Below are 17,801 nucleotides of genomic sequence, written 5' to 3'. Positions count from 1 at the left end.
AAAACTAAAAGAGATTAGACACTCTCTCTGAGGTGGTTCATTGTTAGTTCACAAGGTGTTTTACTTCTTTTTTATCCTTTTTTTTCTCAATTATAGATTTGGGGTTAGTAATTTTTTTATTTTTTTTTATGTGGTTAATGTGGTTTCAAAAACAATATTCCAGCATAAGGGAGGAGCTTGATTTCACAAAAAATAATTTAACTCTATTGTTTGTAAGAAATTAAAAATGAGAGAAAAATAATTTAACTTTATTGTTTGTAAGAAATTGAAAATGAGAGGACCAAAACTTAAACAAAGAAAACACGGTAGCCCTTTTAATTTTTTAAACAAAATATTATCAACTCTATTACTTTTTATTTTCTTTGTTGTCTTCTATCATTGAATTTATTTTTTAATTTGATTCTTTGATGTTGTGTTAATTAGGATTTGGGTTGACAATTTGTTTTGGTCTACATTTCATTTTATGTATTTATCTTGATCTCAAAAAATTTCCTACAATTGAATTAGTGCTTGATTTCATAAAAAAAAATAGTTTGATTTTATTATTTGAGAAATATTAAAAATACAAGGATCAAAATTAAAATAGAGAAAATTAGGATTTTTTTTCTTAAAAAAACTTGTGTCAATACCTTTATGCCTTGGGATTTTGTCAAACTATTTTTTTATTTAGTTTAGAAATTAAATGATTTAGTCCTTAACTTAATTTAGCTCACATTCTATTCTTTAAGTTTGAGAGAGAAGAAATAGAGAAAGATGTCGGATTATGAAAAATGAGGGAGAAAGTTGATGAACATCCCATTTTTAGGATGAGTGTGAATTAAATTTTTACACTAAGAGAATGATAATGAATAGGAAAATTTGAAATAAAAGCTTTAGGTGCTCTTTTAAAAAATAAAAATATAGAAAATGGCTGAAAAATATAAAAACATGAATAAAAACCTAATGGAAATGAGTTATACAGAAAAACAAATATTGGAGTGTAATTTAGTAGTATTCAAAATAGTCTAGCTTAGTTTCATATAAACAAATATCGGAATATGAAATAAATTACCTAGTAAACCCAAAAGGTTATAAAGGAGGGATATAATGAGAATTTTTTAAATTGTTATGTATAAATATATGGCTCATGGCTGGCCATAAAAGAAGGAGAGAGAAAAAAAAGAGAGAGAAGCTTAAAAGATCTTAGAAAACCTTTGAAAAAAATAAGAAAATTAAAGGGAAACCTTGCAAATTTGTGAGAGATAAACCTCCTAAACACTAAATTAAGATAAATCAAGTGAGGGAAAGTGAAAGAGGTGGATTAGAGAGAAAGGTAGTCATGGCAACAAGGGGAGGAAGAGAGAAAAGTGGATAAAAATCTTGTTTCTTTTACAAATTCTTCTTGATTAATTGTGATTTGAAGATGAGAATTCTTGTTGATAAGAGTAATTGTGTTTTTTATGAGATTAGATGTGTGATAATTAGGATTTATAATTATGAGAAATTGAGTTTAATGAGTAGAAATGATATTGATGAAGATTTTGATTTAATTGGTATTCATTAAAATGTGAATTTAATGGTTTTAGTGTTAACTGAAAGGTTGAAGAAAATTGAATGCGTTCTTATGCTTGAAAATTTTGGCCCACACATGGTATTTAGGAGAGAATTTTATTAATTTTAATTTTATAGAATTTATGTTTAAATGGGTTAATTGAAGTATTTAATGCATGGAAATTAAATGAAATTACATAAAAAATTTTTGGAATGAATGCATGGATTTCATACATGAGAAGTGGGGTTAATTGTAGAGATTGTGAAAAAATTTAATTAATTGTGTTATTAATTATATGTAGTTAGACTTGATTAAGAAAAGTTCAAAATTTGGAAAAATAAAAGAAATAAGAAATAATTGAAGTGTGATTTATAATGAATTGTAATTGAAATTATGATATAGAATGAAGTTATGAAATGTTGTGGTGACAAAATAATCCTATATTAATAAAAGATATCTTCGTAGCTCGATCATAGGCATAGATAGATGTTGAGGCTTCACGAGCAATAAATAGGTGCTTAAAATCTATTTCTAGCCATTTACGGATAAAATAATCCTATATTAATAAAAGATATCTCCGTAGCTCGATCATAGGCATAGATGTTGAGGCTTCACAAGCAATAAATAGGTGTTTAAAATCTATTTCTAGCCATTTACGGAAATACATAAGATTAATGACATCAATACAAGGATATTGATATTAATATTTTCTAGTAGTCTTTTTGAAAAATAAAGAAGACTAATGATGTCAATACAAGGATATCAGCATCAATATTATTGACTAATCATTTCTGAATAATAGAGAAAACTAATGATATCAATACAAAGATATTAACATCAACATTATTGAGTGGTCATTTTCAGGTAATAAGGAAAGACTAATGAGTCAATATAATGATATTTTCATCAATATTATTGATTAGTCATTTTTTAAAAATAAAGAAGACTAATGATGTTAATATGAAGAGATTGACATTAACATTTATTGATTAGTCATTCCTAAAAGATTAGAAAAGGCTAATAATATCAATATAAGTATGTTGGCATCGATATTTATTGATTAGTCAACCAGTGAATTGGTGGCTAATAATACTAAATCATTTGGTATCAATATTTTTTTTTTTATTAACCATACTAGAGGAGATGATTATGATATCAATTTGAAAATTGATATTGATATTGGGTTGTTGATATAAATATTATCAAGTAAATGATATTTGATAGTAATGAAACGATGAAAGTGAAGATATTGTTTTAATTCTTTGTTGTTGGAATTATTTGTTTATTTGAGTTGTTTATATTATTTGTTGTTTTATTTTTAGATTCCTCAAGATAATTTCAAGAGTAGAATACCTTGTATTTTGTTCATGTAACATAATAATATTAGGTTTATTTTGGACTTATAAGATATATGTATGAATATTTTGTTATAAGTATGTAAATAGTAATGTTAAATTTTTTATTGTAGATACATGTGAATTAAATGTTTAGTGCATTAAATTTCTTTTGTTATAGATGTAGAATTGTTATGAAATAATATATTTTTATGAATATGTTGTGTGGTTAGTTAATATTAAAAAAATTAAAATTTATGTTGTGATTTTGACATATTGTGAAGTAATTAATTTGTTAGAAATGTATTGATGATGCAGTAATGATCTAAGTGATATTGGATAAGGAAATGGAAACATTGGTTTAAGAATTTTGCTTATGAAGCATGAACTTGTCGACAACTTGGAATATTTTATTTTAGAGAAAATTCTGCTAAAATTTTATTAGAATTATTTAAAAAATAGGTTACTAATAATTTTCGATGAGATCTTTTGAAAAAATATATTTAATCAATTAAGATGTTACACAGGTTTATAACTCGAGCAGTAAGTTAGGCAAATCACCTTAATCAATTTTATCATAGTCTTAGTAATTAAAACAAAGGTTATTTTGAAATTTTGTTTAAAGTCAAATAATTTTTTTATTAGTTATCTAGATTATATATGGACTCGCTAAATCAACTAAGTCATATTAGATTAACTGATATAGGATTCAATATTAACAAGTTGAGTTGAGTTTTGAGTTAATGATTAAGAATTTTCTTGTTGCTGAAAAATATATTAAAAATGCATGTACATTTACTTTTTATCTTTAAAGACTCTCTTATCATCCAAGCAACATAGCACAAAACAATTACCTATATGGGATCGTGGAAGGACCAAAAGACTGAAAATAAAAGTTGCAGACCAAGGAGGAAAAAAATCAATCAATACAAAAACATATAATGTGAAAACTACAAACAACTCTCAATTTTTTCCTCACCAATGTTAAATTAATAAAAAAAATATTAAAAAAATATAAATCAAGCCTATCATAATCATCTTGGCTAACCCAAACCACATGATAACACAACTTAAGCTTGTTATTTATAGCTGTAAGAAAAAACATCATAGGCTAATAAAAGATAGATTTATAGGCTAACAGTTCGGTTACTAAGAAAACAACATGTTTGTAATTACAATTTCGCGTTTCTTTTTTTAGTTTTATAAGTAATTAAAGTTACTTGCTCCCATTATTTTTCTAATGCTTGTGCCAAAGTTAGTAATATAAATACATATTTTAATTGCAAAAAAGCCCTTAAAGCATATAGATTATCAGTTTAGAGTGATTATCATTGTTAATCATTATAATGTTTAGGTGTTAGTAGCCTATAATTTAGATTGCTAAAAAATCAAACTATATTTTTATGTTTGGGTGTTAGTAGCGTGATTTAAAGAAGATAAATTCACGACTCAAGTCATAGATCAAATTGGTTAAATAAGCTTGTTTTATTTAATTATATGATAAAAAAAAGACAATGAAGATAAATGAATTGAATTAAAAAAAAATTATCATGATAACTTGCACATAAAAAAGCGCTTGCCAAAAGAGAAATTTTAAAGCTCAATTTCTAGTCAATCAATGTTAAAGAGTAAAATTAATTAATTAATTAATTAATTATATAATCAAAAGCAAGGGGGAAAAAAGCAACTCAAATTAACCTGAGTTGGCATATCAAACTTGTATCCCCTATAGTGAAGCTAGGACAATCCTATAAAAAACAAATAAAAAATTTCGATGACCAATTTTCAATAAAACAATATGAAAGGATAAAATAAAAAATAAAAAATAAAAAATAAACACTAACAAAGCCGAACAAGTCCACCAAACCCCTTAACTTGTATTATGTGAATGGAATAACCTAATAAAAAGCATAGTGAGAAAAACTACAAAACTCAATTCTTAACCCAACTCAATATTGAAAGACAAAATAAAAAAAAATACTCAATAAAAAAAAAGACCTGATTCACCAAGCAAACCCATAATCTATATCATAAGATTGTGATAACCTTATAGGAAAAAAAAAAAGCAAAGAGAATCATGAAGCTCAACTTCCAACAAACTCATTCTTAAATGATGAAATTGAAAAAAACAATTATTGTAAAAAACATAAAAATACCAATGTTAACTAAGGTTAACTTTTTAAACCTGTGAATTAGGTAATGAGAATAGGATCACCCCATTAAAATAATCATGAACCCAACCTCCAATAAACTCATTGTTGAAAAATAAAGTTGAAAAAAATTAGTGTAAAAAAAGACAAAAATATTGATGTCAACCCATGTTAACCTTTAAAACCTATAACTCAATCATGAGAAGTGGATCATTTTATTGAAAAAAATCATGAAACTGAATTCCTAACCAATCAATGTTGAAGGATGGAATTGAATTTAAAAAATCAATTAAAAAAAAAACCTAAAACTAAAATCACCAATAAAAAGAATAAAACCAAATTTAATATAAAAACAAGATTATAAGAAACCTTTTAATTTTTTGCAAACCAATATGAATCCTAAGTAAATGATAGAACAAAAAAGGGAAGAGAATAAAGAAAAGGTTGACGAAGCCTCCTGACACTTTTGTTGACACACGCCACACTCATCGATAAGAGCTCTTTACATGTCATCCAACATAACCATAGACATTGATATTCTGCCATTATAGGAAGCCACATGCGTTGTTAGAAGGCAACAACTTATCCTATATGCTAGTATATGCATTACACATTCATCCAAGTTGTTTTGCTTGTTCGTTTCAATCTCTTGAAGTTGTTTTTTTTTTTTAATTTTAAATTTAACCCCTCAAGCCTTAATTGTTTTAGATCAATAAAATTAAATTTTATTTTTCAAATATGAGAATCAAACGTGTGTTATAATTTTTCCTTGCTATTATTGGATTCTCATATCTAGGCAACAAAAAAAAAAACTATCAAGGTTAATCCTAAAAAAACTCAATATGAAAGGATCAAGTTAAAAAATAAAAATCGAGGAACAAAAAAAAGGTTTCAATCTCTTCCCTGGTCGTGCATTTTACTTGATTTTTGCAAGAAAAAAGGGATTAATACTTGTCTAGTGTTCGAATTCATTTCTCTTAGCTTTATTTGTTTTAATTCAATCTAATTTCATTCAATTTTATTAATCAAGCATCAATGATACGTGATTTTATTTCTCCATACTACGAGTAGTCAATACTAGGCTAAATGAAACAAATATTGAATCTCAACCTCAAATCAATCAAATATAATTTCTCCATACTACGAATAGTCAATACTAGGCTAAATGAAATAAATATTAAATCTCAACCTCAAATCAATCAAATATAAATGGATCAAATGGATTGAGAAAGAGAAAAAAACTAAGTGGCTGAAAAAATAGACTAAATAAAAAAGAAAACATTATGTGATTTCACAATGTTTTCTCTCCCAATGCACAAAAAAAATCTTCTCTTTTAGTTTGTTTCCCCTTAAAATTAATAAAAAAAAATTAAACAATGTACAATAATTGACCTTGTATATCATTATTCATCCATCCTTTTATAATTTTATTAAAACTCTCTGGACATCAAAGTAGGAAAAAATATACCAACAATTGGGCAATTATCTAAGTATCTTCTTAGATTACTTTTATCTTGAGTTTGGATTTAAGTGTCAAGTTATGTAAAATGATTTAAAAAAAAAAGTAATCCTTAAAAAAAATTAGCAAAACAACAAAGTTTGAAAAAAAAAAGTAAAATAACACAATTTGCTATTAAAAAACACATGTTAAAATGTGTCAAAATATGCAAAGAAATTAAATGAGTTAGCACAAATTATGATAAGGAGAGAGGAAAAATAAAACAAAGTTTGAAAAAAAAAAGTAAAATAACACAATTTGCTATTAAAAAACACATGTTAAAATGTGTCAAAATATGCAAAAAAATTAAATGAGTTAGCACAAATTATGATAAGGAGAGAGGAAAAATAAAACTTTGAAGGCAAGTTCTGAATATGACATCAGTGGTGGCATAAAAAATATTATAACAAAATAAATCTAACAACATTAAAAAAAAAGCCAACGATTATTAGAGTGAATCACACTCTCCACTCAAAAGCAAACCAACTACTCACTCTAATTATTGTTGTAACATTTTTTGATGTCATTCAATTTATTTATATCCTTATAATAATATTGATTATGATATAATTGGAGTTTTAGTATATTTTTACAATTATTTTTTTATCATTTTTCCATTTTCTCGTAAGGTGTAACAATTCCTTTGAAATTCAACATTTTCATTTTTATTTTTATGTTTTAAAAGTATTTTAAAAAAATTTAAATTTATTTATTTATTTTAAATTAATATTTGTATATATATTTTAAATCATTTTAATATGTTAATATCAAAAATAATTTTTTAAAAACAAAAAAATATTATAATAATAAATTTTTAAATAAAAAAATTATTTTAAAAAACAACCACAATTACCCTATATTTCACATAAACTTTTTCGACTACTTGTGTTGTTAATAAACGAAAATACCATATGGTCGGACAATAGCACTTGGAAACGACGTCCTTTGGTTTTGTGCGTTAGTTTTTTTTTCCATTCCCCTCTGGATAACCATGATTTGGATGGGAGAACCAAAGCAAAACACAAAGGAAAAAACAAAAACCCGTAAGGATCAGACACTTTCGGTAATATGAGAAATTTACTGATGCAAGTCAAATACACACAGAGAAGATTCTATCACCGCTAGGGATGTAATTGCAAATCAAATCAGACTCGGATCACTTTTTTTTTTTGTCCAAAAGGCACATGCTGCAAAACACAGATGAAATCCAGACAGCTCTTTCAAGCAGCGACCAACGACTAAAGCTTTTATGGTGTAAAAGCTAGAACACGTAGCCAAAAGTTTCAGCAAAAACAATTCAATCATTAAAAAACAAAAGCTGCAAAAACCATGTACAGATCCAACATATCCAAGGAAACTCTCTGTTCATTCTTTCCAGGGTACACATTCCTCAGCACGGGGGAGCAGGATCTCGACAAATTTTATCTATGAAATCAGCACCACTGGTGGGCAAGCTAACAGTTGGAACCAGAAAAACAGAGCCATATTCTTTTCCCATACAAGCAAGGTAAGATGCAAGCTCAAGTATCAACCAAAAAAACATTTTAATTAGAAATCCCTTTTAACAGCCTGGACATATACTGGAGACTGCATTCTTATTATGGTAACAATGATACCATTACAGACGCAAGAACCTAAAAAAATAAATGGACTTAGGCAGCCATATCGGTTGAGTAAAAGCAACAAAATGTTTGGCAACTGCCCAAAACAAAAGGATGCAGCAATAAACAACGGCATGACAATCTAGTAGCGGTTCAAGTAAGTCCTGCGTCTGAACCAGTTGTAGTCAGGCAACCCTTGGATGGGACCCATGGCAGCAATTGCAATATCCTGCAAAAACAAAACATTTTGTAGCACATAAATTCAAAACTTCCAGCCAGTCCCTGTTTTCTTGTTTTATATATATAAAGGCATGCAGAATAAAAGAAATGTGTTTTTGAAATGTAATTTCTTTTACTATTAAAATCTGTACAGATTTCTCCGTCTTCCATTAGAATACAGCATATTTTATTTACAAGGTTCTTTAACAGGAAAACACATCTCTCATCTTCAGGATTATCTTTTTGCGCGCACTCATTATTTGGGTGCCACTTTCCCATTTTAACAAATTGATTCATTTCAAAAGTTTTTATAGAAAGAGGAAATAGATAAATAGAAATAAAACTTGAGGTAGAAATTTGTTTTCTGCAACTAACAAAGCCTCTGGCTTCAAAGAAATTCTTGCAATTAGATACTAAATGATGCTGCTTCTTTCTTTTTTTTATGATTGATGTTAAAGCAGGATCTAATACTCTGTTGATGCTGCTTTTTTTTTCCTTAATGATTGATGTTAAAGCAGGATCTAATACTCTGTATCTTATACCTGGTCATGAATAAATCGGTTGGCAACTCGTTTTATAGTGCTTGCACCAACAGCATCAATCCTTGCAAACAGTTCAGCAAATGGGATTCTTCGACCATAAGTAAGTAGCTGCAACCATATGCAGCCAAAGATAAGGAAAAATTTAGTAATTAAAGCAGATTACAATTCTGCCTTCCGAGCAATGATCCTACAACTGTTAATCATTCAAGAATAATACTCTAAAGCCAGGCAAAGGAAGCTATGGCAAGTAACTAACTATTATTTTGTTTTAACATAAATATCAAGCAACTCACAGGACTAGGATCTAGTGAAGGTTCTAGAACTGGTAACTAGTAATATATCACATAATAACCTTTAAACATGATATCATTGAGCTCCTCAAATATCAATACCTTTAACGAACATTTGCAAACACACATTTCTTAGTGACATAGTATTTAAAACTACATAAATTATGACTTGCCATGTAATTTGGGAAACCATTGGAAAAAAATAGTGAGGCATTACATATCTTCAAGCAAAAATATTCATAGTATGGCTACGAGGACTCGTTCAACCTGTCCTAACATTTATTAACAGAATCTATTTTTAGGAGGTCAAGTCATACCTGGCGCCCAATATCTTCAGCTACAGGACTAGTTCCATCAATGTGAAGTAGCAAGGAAGATTTCAACTGCAACCAAACAAAAGAGTACATAGCTAGATAAGCAAAGATGACTAGATAGTAGAGAAAACAGATGGTTGCAGGATCTATAAAACACACACATCACCTACCACACAAGAACTAAAGATAAGATTACAAGGATATAAACACACAAGACATGAAATAGTCATACCCTATTCATTTTATTTTATTTTAAATACGAAGAAGATTATACCATGGAATAGCTTTTTAGCTTCATATGGCAGTTAAAATTGAATTAATTGTCACTCATGTCTATTCAGATCAAACATGTGTCGATAATAAACCCCAACATCAATAAGAATGATGGAATTGTCTAAATTTTAAGTAGAAGTGTCAATCAAGTGCTAATCTATTTTAATAGTTTGGTCTTTTTCATGATGTCACTATTAAAATAGATTAGCACTTGATTGACACTTCTACTTAAAATTTAGACAATTCCATCATTCTTATTGATGTTGGGGTTTATTATCTACACATGTTTAAGCTACTTCTTTACAAACAATTCAAAGTGACATCATGAAAAAGACCAAACATTTATAACTCAAGCTATCTTACAAATTCTATAATCTATAGTGCAGACAATATTAGTGAATGTTATTCAAGATAATAAATATCCAAAAAGGATATAAGATAATACGAGCTAGATTAAGACAGCATGGGATTTTTGTAAGTTAAAATCTGCAGGGCTTCATCTGCATATCAGGAAAAAAAAAAAACAGATTGGGCAGCCTGGCGATGTCATTCCAAAAAAAAAAACAGAAAATTTTTAATGAAATGTATTTGTTCAGTAAGCATTGCTACACGTTCTGAGTTACAACTCAATTTAAAAAAAAAAAATATTATCCAGACGCCAGTAACTAACATGTAATACCCACTTCTACAGTAAAGCATGAACATTAGTAAATACCTGGTTACAAGCACGAGTGACCTCAGCTTCTGAAACTCGATAGCATAACTTAGTTGTCTCATGCATGATCGCCCAGGCTAAATCATCCAAGGAATCTGGCTGGAAGCATCAAATAATAAATTTCATTGAAAGAAAAGGAAAAATCTTGAAAGAGAATCCAATGAAAAGGCAAAATGACTAAAATTATCGTCTTATATGTTATAGCAGGGACTTGCTACACTTCAGCATCCCATGCTTTCAAAGATGAAACAACAACATATCTTTAATGAGAGAGAGAGTCAGTCAAGTTTTCTATAGCAGGTTATGTGAAAACATTATTCAAATTGTAAAATTCACTTCAATATTGCTTACAATCTTTCCACTCCTTGCTCTGGTATGCTAAAACTCTAATTTTCCAAATAGTATGAAGGAAAAGAAAAAACGTCCACCATACCTTAGCAACAGCATACACACCAAAAAGACCAGTGTCCTTGTAGTTTGTGTTGAACGCCATCACACTTTCTGCTATTTCATCAATAGCAACCCTTTGAACAAGTTCAGAGCTGTCCAATGATTGAAATTTAATCAACGTGCATGCTTACAAGACAAAAGCGTGTTGCACAAATGCTCAAACAGTTACTGTTTGAAATCTCTCAGGGTGTGGAAAACCAGAGACGAGAATAATCATTGAAACATTAGGGGTCAATCATAGAGCCCTATTTGATAGTGTTTGAAATTTCAGTTTTTAAGCTTGATAGCCTGTAGCTCCACCAACACAGGCATGATATCTGTGACTACAGACCACTTTACTACTTTGCTCACTGGGAATGTTTGGTTAATAAAATGAAAGCTTCCTGATTAAAAAAAAAAAAATCTCAAAGGTGAATAGTAAGCAACACGGTAAATTACAGAGAAGGAGAGGTTACCCCATGTGCTTTCCACCTCCAGCACTCTTGTTCCAAGAACCCAACATAGCCTGCATGACCATCAAAGCAATGGAATCTGGATCTGTCCAAGATGCTCCTTGAAAAGCAACCGCAAATTGTGCCAGAGGAATATCATCATCAATTATCCTAACCTGATTTTCAAAACAATAAGTGAAGACAATAGTTTAGAGAAAAGAAACTTCATAGGAGGATGGTGTGGATATTTCAAGATATATTTCCCCACCTCAGAGCCAGTGAAAAATGCAGGGTCTTTGGCAACTAACTGTGCAGCAGTGGTTTGATCAGATGATAACTTAGTAAACAACTTCTTTACTTCTCCAACAAATTCCTCATGCTTCACAGCTCCTGAGGCGACAATCACCTGAAATGAAAGCCACACAAACATGAATGATGAAAATTCAACAACAAACCTTCAATCTTATTTGCGGGCAGAAAGGAAAATGGAACAAGCCCACCAACTACAGGCATTACCATTCTAGGAGCTGTGTAGTGTGTTTGTATATAGTTCCGAATGTCATCTCTGGATATTGTTTCAATATTTTTAGCAGGTCCTAGGATAGTTCGAGCTAAAGGAGAGTATTGGAAAGCAGTTGCATGCAAATGGTCAAAAATTACTTCCTCAGTTTGCCCCTCAACCTACAAATTTCCAAACAAAAATCTATAACTGTTAGAAGCAGGAAGTAAAAGAGAGTCAATCAGGCATTATCCATACAAAATGATGAAACTAAACAAACTGAATGCCAGCAGTAACATATACTAGAAATGAAAACGACACTGAAATTTTATCACATGGAAATTATCCTCCCTTTCACAGCTTTGAAAAGCAATGGAGCACTTGTTTGGTACACAGCAATATAGCATAGCAAAAAAACTCAGTATGCTTAAAAACAAAGATCCATTTCAGCAAGTATAAAACTCTTATCACAAGGACATTTAAAAACCATCCACCAACAAATAAGGACCATTTCTCCATAACCAGGATTCACTTAAGCAAGTTTGAAACTTTGATGCAAAGAGAAAATTAAAACTACCCACCAACAAACACATCTTCTAATTCCACAAACTTTATAAAACAAGTACCACCAAAACTAAACTAAATGACCCGCACTAGTAAACAACAAATATATTCCTCATTGTACTTCTAAATCAATCAACAAACCATTAGCGTTTCTAAATTAAGAACCAGCAAGCACAGCTGACTAAGAAACATTAATTCCCACATAGTCAACCAAAAAAAATGAAACATGTCAAATCCCATAAACCTTATACTACAAAGGCACCAACTTTCATAACAGTTAAACCGACAAGCACAGAACTTTATTAGCACATAAAGAACAAAAACCCACAGATGCATGACAAAATTTTACAAAAATTGAACACAAAACACCACAAACCCATTTCCTATTCGACTCAAAACAACTTGATAAAAAAAAAAAACACAAATTTACCTCCTTCATTTCCATAGTGATAACGTCCCTCTCCCTAGACATCCGCTCCTCGTCGAAAGTAGAATTCTGCAAAATATCAGCCAAAATATCCAAGGCTTTATTGACATCTTTATCCATAACCTTAGCATAATATGTAGTCTGCTCTCTACTCGTGTACGCATTCAAATGACCTCCCATATTCTCAATCTCCTCTTCTAACTCCCTCACACCCCTCTTCTCCGTCCCCTTAAATATCATATGTTCCAAAAAATGAGCAGTCCCATTTGTCTCATCGGACTCAAATCTCGACCCGGCATCAATCCAAACCCCGACCGTTGCGGTCTTCGAAGCGAGATTCGACTCTGTAGCGACACGGAGACCATTAGGGAGGGTAGTGATGCGGGTCTCGGGTGCAGAGAGGATATGGGTATGGGTTTTGAGAGTTGGGTGGGGTGACCCGTATTTAAGGAATCTTGGGTCCGGGTTTTCGAGGGTTTTGAGCTTTGATTTGACCGATTCGGCTAATCGGTCGTAGATCATGGCGGTTGGTGGTGGTGGGGATGGTGAAGTCAAGGGACTGGCGGTGGAGACGGCGGCATCGGAAAAGGACCTGGATGCGGTGGTGGATAGGGGTCTGTGGGAGCGGCGAGATAAGGTTAGAAGGCGCTTCCAAGCCATGATTTTTGGTCGGGGTGTTTAGGGTTTGTTGAATTTGACAGTGGAAACCTACGAAAGTCTAGGATAGTATGTATTAAAACACCGAGGACTGGAGGCTGCTGGTTTTCTTTCCGACGACGTGTCATTCCATTATCATTTTCGGATTGCAGTGGGAGTGCTAGCTTTTGAATGTGTATTGCTATTTGACTTACTTTGCGATGATTGACCTTTCATGTTTCTCAAAGTTACAATTTAGTCCTTAAAAATAAAAGTCTTGCTATTTAATCCAATTACTAATGATCAATTGAAAAATAATATTTATTTTAGATGAAAAGGAATTCTTAATTTTTTTAAATGTTGGACCTAATATTGTCTTTTCCTTTTCACTTCAATATTAGTACTTGGGAAGTATAATTTTGTTACAATATCGGAAATAGGAAAAGGAACTTCAATCCAACAATTATAAAGAGCTCAAACCTTTTGATAAAGCAAGCTAGCTACAAACTCATTCTCATTATTCACTTGTCCCCTTCCACCCCCAAAAATTGTAAGGATATTAAACGAATCCTTTATTATTATTAAATTGATTTAAGATAAAAAAAAAATTATGTTTGCATGTTGAAATGATAAAATCAAACAAAATAATTCAAGTTAACCTATCAAACTTTTAACTTAGATAATAAAATTAGAATAAACTTATACAAAATAAATTGAAATAAAATACAAATATTAAAATATAAAATTAAAAAAATCAATAAAAAAACATAAAAAATAAATCAAATCAATTTAAGCCAATAAACCAAACTTATAACACAAGTCATTAGACAAAAATAACCTCATAAAAAACAAATTATAAAACTTAATTCTTAATTATATTCAATATTAAAAATAATTTAAAAAAATTCAAATCAACTCAACAAAACCAATATTAAAAAATATAATTCAAAAAACATAAATTCAAAAAAAAATTATTTTAACAAGAACTTTTTTGTAATGAAAGGTACAATTAAATCCCCTCTTCTTTTAATTTTTTTAAATAAAATTCAATCTATAATAAATCTAACATTGATAGATATAATTACAATTAAAAAAATATCAAAACAAAAAGTTAAAAAAAAATCCTAATGAATACTATAAAAAACAAAAACTCCATTAATAAATATAAAAAAAAAGATTTAAAAAGAACTTGAAATATAATGAAACTCATGATTAAATAAATTTTAAAGTTTAATTTTTAATTAAAAAATAATAACAAAAAAAACTCAAAATAACCCATAAGACTAGAATAATCTCATAAATAATAAATTAAAATAATACATAAAAATATAATATTAAAAGATATAATTAAAACATAATACAAAACAATTAAAGATTAAAAACATATTATTATAGTAAATAATACTATATGAAAAAACATATACATTAAAATCTACTAACAGTTGGCCAATTTATCACTTCCACTGAGAACTTTATCCTCTTTCATTTGGGAAAATTATATTCACTTTCTTGATCACTAAGCTTTTCATAATCCACAAGGTTGACCAAAAACACAGTCCAACCACATAGGCAAAGATTGCCTAACCAATGACCTGTTTATCAATATAATTACAGTTACTTTTTCATACTTGAATATATGTTAATAATATTTTATATTTTAAAAAAATTATTTTCAATATCACTACATTAAAACAATTTAAAACATACAAACATATTAAATTTTAAATTTTAGTTAAAAAATTTTTTTTGAATCTTTTAGGACCTAATTCTCCAATACACACTGAAATGGTGCAATGCTTGTGACTAAACACAAAAATAATCGAGGACAACAAGAGGTTGATAATCCACAGGGAAATTATCAAGGAACACACGAAACATCTAGAAAGCGAAACTTGCAGAAGTACCTGCCCTAGTCCCGGCAAATGGACAGTTGAAAACAGTTACTGGTAAGGTGCATTTTTTGTAATAACATGGTCATATTATTACAAAACAGCACCCAATAACAAAAATGTAAGATAAAAGATCTAGCAGGATAAAAGTGCATAATCATAAAAACGCAACAGAACAAAAACCACGTCCAAATAAAAAACATTCAACAGTTGGATCCAAAAATTTCATAACATATAATCTTGTTGCTGCAGTCACATCTCTCCACAGGACTGAAAATTGAAATCTAAAAGTACGAAAGCAGAAACATGGCTCAACACTGATTGTTCAAGGGGCCACCACAATGCGTCCAGCAACTTGGTCAAGATCCCGTTGACCGCTTGAAGTGATTCTCCTCCCACTATTACATAAGCAAATATAAACACATCAGAATATAGGAAACTGCTTTTTGTATCAGAAGTATTATAATTATCAATCTAGTTCAATTGTGAAATGATAAAGTGAGCAACAAAGCAGGATTTCATTGCAGAGAATATTGAAACTTGAACTATGCTAAAGAAACTATAGTATGAAAACATGATAACATAAGACATAAAGAAAATAATTCACCCCTTAGGATCAACATCGATGATGTTCATGTTCTCCAATTGTTGAAGAATGTGACGTGCAACAGAACCACTGCTCTTGCAGAAATGAGGTGGACGACTTCCATTCCTTTGGCTCCCACCATAAATCCTACGGAAAGCACCCACACCAAGGCCTCCCCTCAAGTAAATCTTCCTTGCCATGGATGCTGAAATCAAGATTAAACATTACATATATAAAGCAAATATATTAAAAGTGCATCACAAACACTAAAACAAAACGAGTATGAGCTTGCACTCGTGTGTGCCTGTGTGCACGAGTGAGGGAGAGGGAGACCTACCTGCTCTAATATAGTACCAGTCAGGATCATACGGCGCAAGCTCCTTAAATTTAGCAGTCTTCACAATATCAGTCCATGGAGGCAACTCTACCTGTTTGTGGACATAGAAGAAAAGGTTAAGAACTTCAGACCCAACATCAAAATGATGGTTACTTATAACACTACCATTACCAGGTTCAGCAATCCAGTAAAGCAAGATAGTATCAGAGTCAAAATCAACTAAAACTTCCATTTTTTAGTGCAGAAAAGACCACAGATAACGAGGAAAAATAAATCTGTTGAAACAGGCATCACACATCCATCTCCAAATATTAAAAGTACTAAACCAAATATAAGACACTAAAAACTGTGCACCAAACTGTGATCATGATCGCAGCACGTGTTAAACCTAATTATGCATTATGAAATAACTCTCACAAACAGCACAGAGAAAAAAACCATCCAAGAAACAGGCACAACAGTACAGGTAACTTCTCTATTTTTCCCTATTCTGTACAGGTAACTTCTCTATTTTTCCCTATTCTAAAACTTCCTCCTCTCCTCCTCTCAACTGCCAAATTAAAAAACCAAATTCCAAATCCTATTAACCTCAACAAATCCAGTAGTGCATATTTTCCAAAGTCCATACTTTCAATCCAAACACGGGCCAGTTCTTACTCCTTAGCAAAAACCTAGCAGACACCGGCAATCAAAACTTCCACAGGACCAACAAACCATAAATTCCCAAGCGCCATAAATTTAACACAAAGCTTACGATTATGCATATATCACAATAAAAACAAAACGAAATGAAAACCAAAGAAAAAGAAAGAAACTTTGGAAACCAAAAGGTATTTTAACGTAAACCCAAATCATCACTCACTAAAACAACAGATCCAGGATGCAAGAATCCGAAAACTATGCTTATAGATTTGTGTGTGAAAGAAAATAACTACCTTGCCAGATCGTTTAAGGTGAGCAGCGTAAGCCTTGACGAACTCGTGAGGAGAAACGTCCTTCACAGTTTTAGCTGTCGCCATTGTTTTTCTGCTAAAAGAGAGCTCTTTTGATTCAAGCGAAAGCTGCGACCTGCTGCGGAGCTATCTCTCTCTCTCGTAGGGTTTCTGAGGAGGTAATGTTGGTATTTATATAGCAGCGGCTGATCTCATTAGGGTTTGGTTTCTTTGGGTTATTTCTTTTTGACCCGATTGTTTTCAATTTCACGGATAGGGTCTCTTGAGATCTGGGCTATGGTGGGCCGAATGAATGTTAATATCAATTGTGGATCGGACTTAACTGTAGCCCAATAGTTAAAATAAGAGTCTCTCATTTTTATTTTTATTTTATTTTTATAAAGAGATATAGGGAAGACCTTTTTAACATTTTAAAAACCATACTTAATTTAGGTTTAAGTTGTTTTTTAAGGGAAAAAAATCCCATAATATGGATATAGATATTTTATAATTCAAGTTAATAAAGTTATTTTATCAAAAAAAAAATTAAGATGTTATCATAAATAATGCAAGTTCAATATCC

General features: G+C 30.4%; 2 protein-coding genes across 2 annotated transcripts; both read right to left on the bottom strand.

The window, feature by feature from the left end:
- Nucleotides 1–7,984: 7,984 nt before the first annotated feature.
- On the bottom strand, nt 7,985–13,650 carry LOC105117469 (probable mitochondrial-processing peptidase subunit beta). The gene is made up of 9 exons (XM_011015130.1): nt 12,842–13,650; nt 11,865–12,029; nt 11,617–11,754; nt 11,373–11,524; nt 10,901–11,009; nt 10,468–10,566; nt 9,483–9,548; nt 8,876–8,983; nt 7,985–8,343 (listed from the first exon to the last, which is right to left on the bottom strand). Exons 1-9 carry the CDS (start codon nt 13,496–13,498, stop codon nt 8,257–8,259), a joined length of 1,581 nt encoding a protein of 526 aa, XP_011013432.1. The 5' UTR covers nt 13,499–13,650; the 3' UTR covers nt 7,985–8,256.
- A 1,835-nt stretch (nt 13,651–15,485) lies between these two features.
- On the bottom strand, nt 15,486–17,405 carry LOC105117471 (40S ribosomal protein S19-3-like). Its single transcript, XM_011015131.1, has 4 exons — nt 17,222–17,405; nt 16,287–16,377; nt 15,971–16,154; nt 15,486–15,761 (listed from the first exon to the last, which is right to left on the bottom strand). Exons 1-4 carry the CDS (start codon nt 17,303–17,305, stop codon nt 15,689–15,691), a joined length of 432 nt encoding a protein of 143 aa, XP_011013433.1. The 5' UTR covers nt 17,306–17,405; the 3' UTR covers nt 15,486–15,688.
- Nucleotides 17,406–17,801: the final 396 nt, after the last annotated feature.

This window comes from Populus euphratica, unplaced genomic scaffold, assembly GCF_000495115.2.
Source record: "Populus euphratica unplaced genomic scaffold, PopEup_1.0 scaffold1361.1, whole genome shotgun sequence".
Taxonomy (NCBI): Eukaryota; Viridiplantae; Streptophyta; class Magnoliopsida; order Malpighiales; family Salicaceae; genus Populus; species Populus euphratica.
This window is presented reverse-complemented; position numbering and strand designations above follow the sequence as displayed.

Excerpts from the sequence above, each read along its gene's own strand:
- LOC105117471 (XM_011015131.1), bottom strand. The coding sequence starts at position 17,305 with ATGGCGACAGCTAAAACTGTGAAGGACGTTTCTCCTCACGAGTTCGTC. Across the intron at positions 16,155-16,286 it reads CTGGTACTATATTAGAGCAG|CATCCATGGCAAGGAAGATT; the intron begins GTAGGTCTCCCT and ends TCTTGATTTCAG. Across the intron at positions 15,762-15,970 it reads ATCGATGTTGATCCTAAGGG|TGGGAGGAGAATCACTTCAA; the intron begins GTGAATTATTTT and ends CTTATGTAATAG.
- LOC105117469 (XM_011015130.1), bottom strand. The coding sequence starts at position 13,498 with ATGGCTTGGAAGCGCCTTCTAACCTTATCTCGCCGCTCCCACAGACCC. Across the intron at positions 11,755-11,864 it reads ACTACACAGCTCCTAGAATG|GTGATTGTCGCCTCAGGAGC; the intron begins GTAATGCCTGTA and ends CTTTCATTTCAG. Across the intron at positions 8,344-8,875 it reads ACCGATTTATTCATGACCAG|GATATTGCAATTGCTGCCAT; the intron begins GTATAAGATACA and ends TTGTTTTTGCAG.